At 36.6% G+C, this 13,765-nt stretch overlaps 1 protein-coding gene and 1 long non-coding RNA gene across 3 annotated transcripts in view; one reads left to right on the top strand and one right to left on the bottom strand.

Annotated features, from left to right (window-relative positions):
• The window catches only part of LOC135209195 (uncharacterized), a 43,165-nt gene that overhangs the window by 3,369 nt on the left and 26,031 nt on the right, over positions 1–13,765 (top strand). The window lies entirely within an intron of this gene.
• Positions 4,665–9,314, bottom strand: LOC135209192 (uncharacterized). The gene is made up of 3 exons (XM_064241876.1): positions 9,108–9,314; positions 6,616–6,917; positions 4,665–6,471 (listed from the first exon to the last, which is right to left on the bottom strand). The coding sequence occupies exons 1-3, from the start codon at positions 9,163–9,165 to the stop codon at positions 5,848–5,850; spliced, it is 984 nt and encodes a 327-aa protein (XP_064097946.1). The 5' UTR covers positions 9,166–9,314; the 3' UTR covers positions 4,665–5,847.

Genomic DNA, 13,765 nt, shown 5'->3' with positions numbered 1-13,765 from the left:
GGCGATAACGGACGGGAACGCATAGATATTTCCATATTTCTTTGTTTACTACGACGCTTTCTGTCGTGTTTATGCAAGAATCGTGTGCCCGAAGCCGCCGACCTTGGGAATTGCACCACAGGTGTAACGGTAGCATCTACCCTTACAACAAGTGCGTCGAAAGTTAATGCATTTGGAGAGCTCCTTATTTCATGTATTTTAGATTCTTTCGTACGTCGTATTTAGAGTAGATTGCAGTATTTTTTTTCCGCGATGCATGGGAAATAACGCTCTTGACAATGGCAATTCATTCAAAGCTTGCAAATAATCCCACACACTTCTTGTCATGGAAACGATAATATAGACAAACACTGTAGTACGGCAAGTAGTACGACAAATATGTTGAAATGCTAAAAAGAAAAAAAATGCTGTTATAGCTCCAACTGACACCCATGATGATTTATTATAACCAATAACAACAGCTATTACCGTAAAACTTCTAAGATTTGATTTATTTGATCGTAATGGTTTCATCGCTGTTTATATGTGCGCAGGGAAGCCTCCTAGATTCTTTGTAAGCAAACGGCATCTCTCTTTACAAGGGCGCTTGGCGAGAGGCGCACAAACCAGGGTCAAACAAACAGAGAGATATTCACATTACCATATTACCTTCCCTCAGGCTACTATTCTGGACTATTGTCACTCGGTAAGTGACAGGAAATTATCAAAAGCTAAACTGAGCCTGGTTTTATATGTCTTTAGAGACGATCATGAAATATTAATAAGACCTTATTAGAAAGTACGACCAACTTTTGGTATGTTGATCGTCTTCATAGGTAATTGTAATTAACGCTTATCACTCCACGGGGACTGACTGATAATGGAATGATAAACGGGCAGCTAATCTTAACAGGTCAGTAGGCCGCCGAAATTTTGACTTGGAGAACTTACGCTGGTTATATCAGAATTACTTCTGCTAATTACTTTAAAACACGCTGAATGTAACTTAAAAGTTCATAAAAAGCCTTGCTGTTTCGTCTGAGCAAATGATGGAGCGTATAGGACCTTTGCCAGGATTTAAAGGACCTTCTGTCTCTTTAAGTAAGGGAGATTATATATAGGACTCTAGTAAGACACAAAGGATCACCGATTTCCACAAAAATATGAAAACCAGTTGAGTAAGCCAGCAAGAATGTGTTCGTGTCTTCGTAAGGAATAATTAATTAGCAGGAAGGACCCGGCCCAAATATAGATTAGGGTTTCTCATCTTTCATGCATGAGAGGTTGAGGAGAAACTGTGCCATGACACTTCCTCTTTCGTCATTATTATTATTATTATTATTATTATTTTTTTTTTTATTTATTTTTTTTATTTTTTATTTTTTTTTTTTTTTTTTTGCTCTATCACAGTCCTCCAATTCGACTGGGTGGTATTTATAGTGTGGGGTTCCGGGTTGCATCCTGCCTCCTTAGGAGTCCATCACTTTTCTTACCCTGTGCGCCGTTTCTAGGATCACACTCTTCTGCATGAGTCCTGGAGCTACTTCAGCCTCTAGTTTTTCTAGATTCCTTTTCAGGGATCTTGGGATCGTGCCTAGTGCTCCTATGATTATGGGTAAGATTTCCACTGGCATATCCCATATCCTTCTTATTTCTATTTTCAGATCTTGATAATTATCCATTTTTTCCCTCTCTTTCTCTTCAACTCTGGTGTCCCATGGTATTATTATTATTATTATTATTATTATTATTATTATTATTATTATTATTATTACTATTATTATTATTATTATTATTCTCTCGATATGATTCATCATGGTGTCCACAAACTGCGTTCATAAATACAAGCACAGCTGATGTATTTCAACGACATTCCATAAACATATTCTTTATGACAGAGATATATTTATTTTGTATGATCTACGTCGCATCTCGGGTAGCGTTCCTGAGAAAATATCGGTCACAGAAAACCGTTCGCCAAGCGTCAGTGTCAAAGTAGACTGGGCCAGGGGAATGACGTGAAGTTTCGGAAAGGAAGCCGGATGAAGAAAAACGTCCTCGGAACTTTATAGTTCGAGACAAACGCGGCTGGCTTTCCAAAGCAGTGGACGAGGTTGCCGTTTCTGAAGGGGGACGAGCGAAGGCAGAAAACTGTTTGCGAATTGTCATGATGATATGAGATTTAACCTGACAATGTTTTATGTGTTTACAAACATCCTGGTCTTTAGAACAACTTTCGTCGTTAGTATTTTGTTTGTTGTTTTTCCTGTTGTTCTCCTCAGTGCTTTGTTTGTTGTTTACAAGCAGATTTGCTTACTAATCATGTCTAAGTAACAGAGAGAGAGAGAGAGAGAGAGAGAGAGAGAGAGAGAGAGAGAGAGCCGAAGGTCAAAAGCACCGCAGGTGCGCGCGCATGCGCTGTGAATACGTAAACAAAGTAGGAAAAGACTGACTGTTACCATTCTTATTAGGATCTCTCTCTCTCTCTCTCTCTCTCTCTCTCTCTCTCTCTGACCAATTTCTCTAACTTTGCCTCGCTCTAATTTTTATTTATGAATTAAACCTTCGGTCGAGTCTTGTCTTATGTGACTTGCTGAGTCTTGTACTTGAGTCTTGTTACGTGACTTAGCGAGTCTTGTCATAAGACTCAAAGGATCTTGTAACGTGAGTCTTCTAATGTGATTCAGTGAGTCTTGTCATATGACTCGCTGAGTCTTTATCTTGTCGTGAGACTCAAAGAGTCTTGTAACCTGAGTCTTGTCACATAATTTTGTGAGTCTTGTAACTTGAGTCTTGTCCCATGACTCGAAGAATCTTGTAGATTGTCTCGCCACATGACTCGACGAGTCTTGTGACTTGAGTCTTTTCACATGACTTTATGAGTCTTGTAACTTGAGTCTTGTCACATGATTTTGTGAGTCTTGTAACCTGAGTCTTGTCATGTAACTCGAAGAGTCTTGTAACATGAGTATTGTTACATGACTTCACGAGTCGTTACATGATTTAAAGACTCTTGTAACTTATGTCTCGTCATGTAACTCAAAGAGTCTTGTAACGTGTATCTTGTCATGTGACGCAAAGAGTCTTGTAACATGAGTTGTGTCAAATGACTTTGCGAGTCGTGACATGGCTTAAAGACTCTTGTAACCTGAGTCTTGTCATGTAGTTCAAAGAGTCTTGTAACTTGAGTCTTGTTATGTGACTTTGCGAGTCGTGACATGACTTAAAGAGTCTTTTTATATATGTCTTGTCATGTGACTCAAAGAGTCTTGTAACTTTTGTCTTGTAACTCGAGTCTCGTCGCGTGACTCCAAGTCTTATAACTTAAGTCCTCTCTTGTGACTCAAAGTGTCTTGTAACTTGTGTATTGTCAAGTGACTCCAAGTCTTATAACTTAAGTCCTCTCTTGTGACTCAAAGTGTCTTGTAACTTGTGTATTGTCAAGTGACTCAAAGAGTCTAGTAACTTGTGTATTGTCACGTGACTCAGCGAGTATTGTAACGTAACTGGAGCAATTATAAATTAACTCAGTATCATCAAGGTCTCGTTGGACGAGGAAGTTAACACAGGAAGTGTGGATATTTCCTGAGTTATTATTATTATTATTATTATTATTATTATTATTATTATTATTATTATTATTATTATTATTATTATTATTATTCCACGGTTAATAAAGTCGTTTTTCTCCTTTCAAGGTTACTGGGTTAAAATCGAGGTCTGTCTGGAGGCATCTGGCATCTCCAGCGTTATTACTGTCATTATTACATACCCTTAGGCAATCCCTTGCAAAGCCGTCATTACGTTAGAGCTCTCTCTCTCTCTCTCTCTCTCTCTCTCTCTCTATTAAATCAAAGTGTTATTGGTTCGTATTTCTTAATTCAGTATTAATTCAAAACCTATTTCAGTAATGGTTTGTTCATTATTAATCAGTATTGGTTCGTATTTCTTAATTCAGTATTAATTCAAAACCTTTTTCAGCAATGGTTCGTTCATTATTATTCAGTATTAGTTCGTATTTGTTAATTCAGTTTTAATTCAAAAACCTTTTTCACTAATGGTTCATTTATTATTATTCAGTATTGGTTCGTATGTGTTAATTCAGTCTTAATTCAAAACCTTTTTCACTAATAGTTCGCCCATTATTATTCTGTATTGGTTCGCATTTGTTAATTCAGTATTAATTCAAAACCTTTTTCAGGAATGGTTATTATTCAGTATTGTTCGTATTTGTTAATTCAGTCTTAATTCAAAACCTTTTTCAGTAATGGTTCGTTCATTAGTATTCAGTATTGGTTCGTATTTGTTAATTCAGTCTTAATTCAAAACCTTTTTCACTAATGGTTTATTCATTATTATTTAGATTGGTTCGTATATCCAAACTCAATCTTAATTGAAACCCTTCTTCCAAGACTTATGTCTCCTAATTCTGTATGGCTTCCTTCCTCCCTAGAGTGAATCTTTTGTTTGGGAGATTCTGTATTTCTGTGTTGTTTCTTTTGAACTGTTTTCTGTAGACTGTATCTCTCATTTCGTAGAATCTGTAGAATTCTCATATCGCTCATTTTATAGATGGAAGTGTCTTCCCTTAGTGCATGTATTCTAATCATATACTTAAGAACACCATAAGAATACTTAGAATTCTTATAGTTATGTAGATCTACAGGTAGACAGTAAACTCAAACTGTATAAATACCTTTATTTTATTAAGAAACAAACAAAAGACAAAATATACCTTCAAACAACAGACGATCACATACAAAAATGGGTGAATGCATTTCGGCGATGAAGACAGAAACAGAAATATAATATCTTTGGCTTCGTTGTACGTTTGGAAGACCACGTTGCTTGGCGCATGAAAGGGTTTTGGGAGAGATGGTTTTTAGCCAGTTAAATTATGGGGTGATTTAATTGGCATATGAAAAATAGTTTATGAGGATATGAAGGCTAGGTGAGATGATTTTTTTAACCAGTGAAAATATGGGATGATGTGATCGGCTCATGGAAAGTTGAACCTGAAGATGGTTAGATGAGATGGTTTTTAGCCAGTTAAATTATAAGGTGATTTAATTGGCAAATGGAAAATAGATTATGAGAATATGAAGGCTAGAAGAGATGATTTTTTAATCAGTGAAAATATGGGATGATGTGATCGGCTCATGGAAAGTTGAACCTAACCAGAAGATGGTTATATGAGATGGTTTTTAGTCAGTTAAACTATGGGATGATTTAATTGGCGTATGAAAGGTAGATTACAAGAACCTGATGAAAGTTAGATGAGATGGTTTTTAGCCAATTAAATTATGGGACAATTAAATTGGCATATGAAAAGGGGATTATAAGAATATGAAGGCTAGATGAGATGATTTTCAGCTAATGAAGCCAAGGGGTGATTTGATCAGCTCTTGAGAAGATTGAGAGCAGGGAAGGATGATTTAACTGGTCAAATAGGAGAAAGATTATGATACCAATGTAGGAAACATCTGATGAGCTTACCCAATGGATTGTTGGTGAAGATTGATCTGATTATGAGATTGGAATATGATCACATGATTTTGAAACCCTGGAGATTAAAAGAGATGACATGAGCGGATTAAATGAAGAGGAAGATTTCTCATGTTCATGAGTGAATGGAAGATTTACCCTGACTGTTGCATAGAAATGTTTTGTTGGGAAGATGATACAGACAATGGGATGAGAATATGAATGAATATGAGAGAGATGATGCAATGACTGTTAAATAATATATATAAAAATAGAAAGGCATTAGTCGTGAGAATGAATGTTCACAAATAATGGACGACTGTTGCAAATGCATTGATGAAGATTGACCTAACATCTGATGGGGTGAGTGTAGGATTGCAAATCCTAAAGGCGTGGTGCGGTATACGACTGGGATCTTATCGGCTGTGATCGGAGTGGCTGAGACATGAGAGGCAGTGATCGGATTGGTTGAGACCTCAGTGGTTGAGAGTGAATCGGCTGTGATCGAATGGGCTGAGAATAGACTGGCTCGTGAGCCCTCAGAGGCTGTGAGCGGATTGGCTGGCCCCACTGTGAGTGCTGGCGGAGAGGCTGAGACCTGATTGGCTGCGAGCGGATGAGCTGAGACCTGATTGGCTGTGAGCGGATGGCCTGGGACCTGATTGGCTGCGAATGGAAGGTGTAAGCTGCGGGCTGAGGGCGGCTGGCGTAGAACCTGTTGGCTTCTTCCCTGACGAGGTTGCTGTCGAAGACCTCAGCATCTGGGTTCTCCTTTGGCTGGGAGCCCAGGTAATTGACGTTGGTGTCACCTTCGTAGCTGATGACTCGGTTGTGTGCGTGAAGGGCTGATGGCTGTGGAGGGTTGGCTGTGGGGTTCTCTGGCAGCAGCCTAGTTCCAGCGGGGGTAATCCTTTGGGCTCCTGTGACGCAATTGGCGTTTCCGCTGACCTTCGTGATGTACTCGAGAATTTCTCGTCGACCTCTGCTCTTGATGTCGGAGGGCAGTTCCTGGAAATTAGAAACAAGTTTGTCATGAGAAAACGCATTGTTCCAAAATGCTGATCGGTTATTCTTTTGAAATGACGATCAAACACAGCTGTCACAAAATAGACCTCCAGAGGAAGGCAGAGGGACCCATAGATAGAAACTCACCCCTGAAACGCCTTCTACCACAGCCGGGTGACTCTTTCCAGCGCCTGGAATGACCTTGATGACGATCTGGGCCACCAGCGCCCCTTCATCTTCTCCTCCCTCGTCCGAACTCTTGCTAATTGTTTCGTTGACTTCGACTCGCATCCCGTTCACGAAAAGGACTTGGTGGTTTGAGTCCTGGTATCCGTCGGGGATGATGTTGAGGATGCGGAAGACTTCCGGAAGGTCTGCTGTGGTCTCCTCCGCTCCGGTGTGGAGGGACTGAAGGTCGCCGCTTCCAGGAACTAGTCTGTCAGACGCATCTGGAAAACGAGAGGGTTGCTTTTTAATGGCTTCGCCCGATTTGAGGACAACTCTATTATTATCAGTCTTCTTATAATAGAAATCATTTCTATTACTAATTGAAGCTGAATTACTGACCTAATTCTATGCTCCTTGCATTTTATTGTATATTTATTTAATGAATTTATTAATTTATCTTTTCTTTCTTGATGAGTGAGAGCTCTTCCTGTATTTCACTTTACCTCCTCTTACTTCCTTATCAGCACCATATTCTTCGGAAGCTTGAATTTCAAGTTAATGGCCCCTTGTTGGGCTTGTTCCATATGAATAGGGTTCTTCATCTTTTATGGTAATAATAATAATAATAATAATAATAATAATAATAATAATAATAATAATAATAATAATAATAATAATAATAATAATAAAAATTTTCACGTACTGGACATTGAAATAAACTGGAAATATATAAGTTACGTTCATTCGCCAATACACGGAAACGCTCGTTTGCAAACCACCCATTCGACTGACCTAAGTTGACCATAGATAGCTTTGGGATACTAATCTAAATACCTGATACACCTGACCCCACTTAGAAGTATCTAGATGCTGACAGGTACGAAATCATATGGATTCTTATACACTACACCTGTGTTCTTACTGTAACTCAATGTTTCCCCTTGCAGATACCATTTTTACTCTGTGATGTTATTTTTATTTAGAAAAATGAGTTTGAACCCTTGAACTTAAGGTGACGTTGCAGTAACTGCAATCATGCAGGAAATAGAAAAATGTGATAGAGGATTTATGTCAGAGTGACTTTGCACTCTGATAAAATGGAAGAGTTAAGATAATGTGAGAATTCCAATCGAGCAGTCTTCATGGAAATAGATTTGTGGAATTTTTTATTTTTTTGCGCTGGGAATATGTCGCATGCAAATTCTCTAAAAGGATTTGACGGTCTTGGTAAGTAATTCCAGAAATTACTTGAAGTCACGAAACATTTTCCAAATGGCAAATCTGATTCAAGACACGACATTGTTCAGGATGGAAGAATTTCACATCAAATGAAAAAAACGAGATAATTGCCATTCTTCAGGATGGAGGCATTTCACATGAAATACAACAAAAGGAATTATTTTTTAAAAATGTTTCTAAAGGCTGAATGAATCGAGGCAAGATCTTATTGATGGAAAATGGTTTCAATGCTTCTAAGTGGATGAAGGAATTGTGAATAAAAACCCACTTCTTTTGACGTGGCTAAATAGCATATGAAATCTCAGCTGAATCGGAGTCCATTAGATGTGGCAACGCTCAAGTGTTACAAGGTGGTTTTTAGAAAGTGTGGGGGCGTGGGGCGGTCAAGCTAACAAGCAGGAATAGTAGTCTGCCAGACCGCCCGCATGACGAAAAAGAATGTGGGCGTGGTGAGTTAGACCAGTCGAGCAAAGTTAAGGAGGCTTTGCAAGTTCCCACGATTAGAGTTTCGTGTCTCGAATCGTCGAATCGTCTTCGTGCGTTCGTTTTGCGTTTTTGAGTCTCTCACGCGATTCGGGATGACATTTTGCAAGGTTGAAAGACTCTCTTTTTCTTCATACAACTCTAAGAACACCTTTCTGTTGAAATCTCACTGTTTCTCTAAAGTAGTGCAACTCAAAGTTAGTTTTTCTGTTGAATTTTTCTTCAACTTTTCTCTTAACGTAATTCGTTACCAAATGTTTAAATAAAAGCTCAAAGTTCGCTTTTTTTAAGTGCAACTCAAGGTTAGTTTTTTTGTTTAATTATTCTTCAACTTTTCTCTTAACGTGATTCGATACCAAATGTTTAAATAAAAGCTCAAAGTTCGTTTTTTTTAAAGAGCTTTTAACTGTGACAATACCAAAACGAAGTCTGTGCATTTAAAGTGAAAATTTAATGATTGCTTCTGTTTTTTTTTCTCGAAAATTTTATAATTACGACTGTAAATTCAAGATCGTCTTTCTCATTGATGACTTGAAGTTCGTTTCACATTCATTTAGTAAAGTTATAAGTTAAATTTGAAATATTACAGCCAGACGAGCGTATGAAAAAAAAAGCACATTTGGCTAATACAAGTCCCCCATTTGAAATACGTATGATATCTGCAATGCGACGATGAATAGTTCAAAGGTTCACCGATTAACCTTTCTTTAAAATCTAGAAACAACAAAAAACTTGGTAAAATCATTTACCTCTGAGGTCGGCAGCAGAAGCCAGAGCCACCACCAGTAGAACAATGAGCAGCTTCATTTTCCCAGCAAGTCGTATTTATCTTCACCACTACAAGGTCCTTTCGTTAAAATGAGGAGAAGAAGAACCACTTTCCTAATCGGCTCGAAATGAGACGTATACGTGCGATCTCTTCGTCTGCACTGGAGAAACAAGCTGACTTTCTGAGGGACCTACGCCTTTTTATGTCTCGCAGCTAGCGAGTAGCGGCGACCTCGTTGCCAGAGGTCGCCAGATGGACGAGATTGACATTCTCTCTCTCTCTCTCTCTCTCTCTCTCTCTCTCTCTAGCGATTTGGACGACGCTACTACGCCTCATCAGAGGTTTTGAATTTCCGGTGCGCGGGTTACCTACCTACCTAAGACAGATAGATACAGGGGGTACCCTCTCCCGAGTCTATATTTGGGAGACATGACTTCATTGCTACGTTGGGCAACGAAACGGATTGAAGAAGAAGAAGAAAGATAAGTCAGTTATTATTCATCAATGGAGAATAACGAAGGGCTGGGTGGGGTGGGTGGGTGTGAGGGCCAGGGTGGGGGAAGCCTTTGGAGAGAGCTCATTATAGGGGCGTGCACCCACGAACGGGCTGTTGATCGACCTGTCATCAAAAAAAGGGAGGGAAATTTGTGAAAAGATATTGAGATTACGTGTTTTGCTCTCGTAGGTCTGAGGCAGGGTCGATGACGTCATTGCAGATACGCCCCCTTCCACTTCTTCTTCTTCTGCTTCTTCTTCTTCTTCTTCTACGCGACGTCATCGAGTTTTCGCTCGAAGTGGAGGCCCGCGTCACGCCTTTTCTCTGTCTGCTGCTCCTCCGTTTTCGATAACTCAAAAGAGATATTGCGAAAGTGACGTCATCGTTGGAGTTGTTCGGTCTGTCTGTCGTAGTACCTTTGAACTGGAGAGATTCGTCAATGGTGAATCTTGGTTATGGCGTGATTCACTCGCTTGGGCGAAGGGTATATATTTGGGCATTTTTTTTCATTGTTTTATTCGTTCATTTTTTTTTATTCACAGTAGTTTATATGATTGATCGTCTCCTTCTTATGGTTCAATGGAAAGCTCTCTCTCTCTCTCTCTTTATATATATAATATATATATATATATATATATATATATATATATATATATATATATATATATATATATATATATATATATATATTGATGACCATCGTCTCTGGGACGCCGAGTTGCTCGTTAATTCATCTGTATTTTTTTCTGGCGTAAGATTTTGAAAATGTTTCTTTTTATAATTTTTTTTTTTTAATTTTTATTATGTTCGTCTTCCAGTGGTCCTATTATTATTATTATTATTATTATTATTATTATTATTATTATTATTATTATTATTATTATTATAGTAATAAGATAATTATGACAATATTCTTCATTATTATTTTCATAATCAAAATTGTCATTTTTGTTATTTCATTGTAATGATGATGATATTGTATCATTGTAATTTATTATATGATTTTTTATATACGATTTACAATAATATATATGTTTTACAATGATTTACGTTTTTCAAACACTTGAATTTTTTACTTAGTGTGGAATGACAATGTCATTGTCAAGGTCTCTCTCTCTCTCTCTCTCTCTCAAAATTGTATCGAGAAGGAAATATATAAAAAATTACAGCGTCAATGTCTCTCTCTCTCTCCCTCTCTCTCTCAAAATCGCCTTAAAAATGTAATATATAAGAAATTAGTGTCAGTGTCAAGGTCTCTCTCTCTCTCTCTCTCTCTCAAAATCGCCTTAAACAGGAAATATATAAAAAAAATTACAGTGTCAATGTCAAGGTCTCTCTCTCTCTCTCTCTCTCAAAATCGTCTTGAAAAGGAAATATACGTATTAAAAAATAAAAAAAATTGTTTCTCACGCGAACTTCCAATTTAAATAAAAAAAGGAACTTTGAAAAAAAATAAATACTGTCCTTTTGTACCCTGTTTGAATGCGCAGTTGATAGATGTCTGGCGTATATGTGTTTTTCTTTTTTTATTTATTTTGCTTTTTACTACCTATGTCATTAGGTGCGCAGATCGTACGATAAAGAAAGCTGAAGTCGACTTTATTGTTTTTAGCCTTTTTTAATAGATACAAAGTGTTGCATAATAAGTGCGTGTATTTCTATGCAAAGTCTTGATTTGAATTGTAATTAATTGTCCAATAAGTGGAGAAAAATACTCGTATAAAATATATTAAGACGTAAATAATTGTATAATAATAATCTCACATCTTCATACCAAACGTCAAATGTCAAACCCCAAATGTGCGACAAGGCTCAACAATTGTTTCTTCCCCTCTTCTACCGAGCTTCTCACTTTCATATTTCCTTCGGTTCTGGGCTACAAAAGCGTAAGAGGTTGTCCTAATAAGGCTTTGAATAAGAATATATATCTTTAACACGTAGGGATATAGGTCATCATCCCATGACTGGTAAACTAATCAAGTCATTCTTAGTGGATTAGGGGCGTAGGCGTAGGTGGGGTGGCTAAGAGGAGGGGTGTGTGTGTGTGTGTGATCTGTGCATGTGGGCGTGGGTGGCAGAGGGTGAGATTATCTTGAGAGAGAGAGAGAGAGAGAGAGAGAGAGAGAGAGAGAGAGAGAGAGAGAGAGAGAATGCTGAGATTGCTGACATACTTTTAGACATTATCCTGTCTCTGTTTGTATATCAAATGAGGTTTTTAGACAACTGGTCTAAAAACTGTTCTAGGGCATACTAATTATTTTTTTTTATAGAAAGCAGGCCATTATGTGTTTAGGCATATTATTGCTTTTATAAGACAACAGACGATAATATTCTAAAGATTTTTCAACGTTTCTCTACAACAGCCCTGTCTGTGTTTTGGGTAAATTAGTGTTTTTGGCAAATGCCTTTTTTCCCCTGTGCTTTGAGGCGTATTGATGTTTCTAGATAGCAGGCTGTATGTATGTATGTATAAATATAAATATATATATATATATATATATATATATATATATATATATATATATATATATATATATATATATATATATACGTTTATGTGTTATACGTACATATTGTTCAAATATGTATATATATATGTATATTATATTTATATATTATTAGTAATATATATATATAATAATTATATTATATATATTATAAATATATATATATATAGATATATATATATATATATACACGTTTAGTATACCTACATATTGTTTCAAATTTTATGTTATATATATATGATATATGAATATATATATATATATATTATATATATATATATATATATATATATATATATATAATACCTTCCAAATTATTTCTGAAAGTCAAGGATTCAGAGAAACATTGGCCCATAAAGAATAGCCCCTCTAAAGAGTGATTCACCAACCAATATATAAGAATTTCCCAATGAATGATTTTCTCTCACGCCCTCATATATAGAAACATAGCAACATAGTTCCGCCTTCCTATAGGTTTCGTTAGAAACTGCATAGGCGGAAATAACGATGCCCAATATTCACCTGGGCATTACGCAGGTGTGGCTGCCCAGCCCAGATGATGCTAGCAACAAGAACAAGAACACAACAAAACAACAAAATCATTCTAACTGCAATACCTGTAACGTCGAAAAGCACAATTATTATTATTATTTTTTTTATTTTTTGGTCTATCACAGTCCTCCAATTCGACTGGGTGGTATTTATAGTGTGGGGTTCCGGGTTGCATCCTGCCTCCTCAAGAGTCCATCACTTTTCTCTCTATGTGCGCCGTTTCTAGGAGCACACTCTTCTGCACGAATCCTTGAGCTCTACTTCGGCATCTAGTTTTTCCAGATTCCTTTTCAGGAATCTTGGGATCGTGCCTAGTGTTCCTATGATTATGGGTACAATTTCCACTGGCATATCCCATATCCTTCTTATTTCTATTTTCAGGTCTTGATACTTATCAATTTTTCCCCTATCTTTCTCTTCAACTCTGGTGTCCCATTGTATTGCGACATTATTATTATTATTATTATTATTATTATTATATTATTATTATTATTATTATTATTATTATTATTATTATTATTATTATATTATTATTATTATTATTATTATTATTATTATTATTATTATTATTATTATTATTATTATTATTATTATTATTATTAATAATTTTAATAATAATAATAATATTAAAAAATATGATGTTCCTGAGGAAGAAGTAAGAAGAGGTAAAGGAAAATGCAGAAAGTAGAGATCCAACTTATAAGAAAAAGAAAAAATAAATTGATAAATTGGTAAACCGATAAAATGTATGAAAATGCAAGGAGAATAATATAAGGTAGTAATGTATTATACCTTCCCCTGAACTTCTGAAATTCCAATTGCACGGCATCCTCTGGGTGGCTGTTCCACAAGAAGGTCTGAGAACATTTGTAGAGAATATACTTCTTCTCCCTCTTCTTGTTTATATAAAATAAAGACTCCAGCAAAGGGCTCTTTATATCTTCAGATGAAAACAACTACAAAGACGCGTCGTAGAGGAATTTTATAAGTCAGCATCCATAACCTTGGAACCGAGATGAAGACTTAGCAATTTCTAGACTCTAGATTCCAAAGGAGAAAAGTGAAAAGGCAAATTATTCGGGG

Source organism: Macrobrachium nipponense, chromosome 37 (assembly GCF_015104395.2).
Source record: "Macrobrachium nipponense isolate FS-2020 chromosome 37, ASM1510439v2, whole genome shotgun sequence".
Lineage (NCBI taxonomy): Eukaryota > Metazoa > Arthropoda > Malacostraca > Decapoda > Palaemonidae > Macrobrachium > Macrobrachium nipponense.
This window is presented reverse-complemented; position numbering and strand designations above follow the sequence as displayed.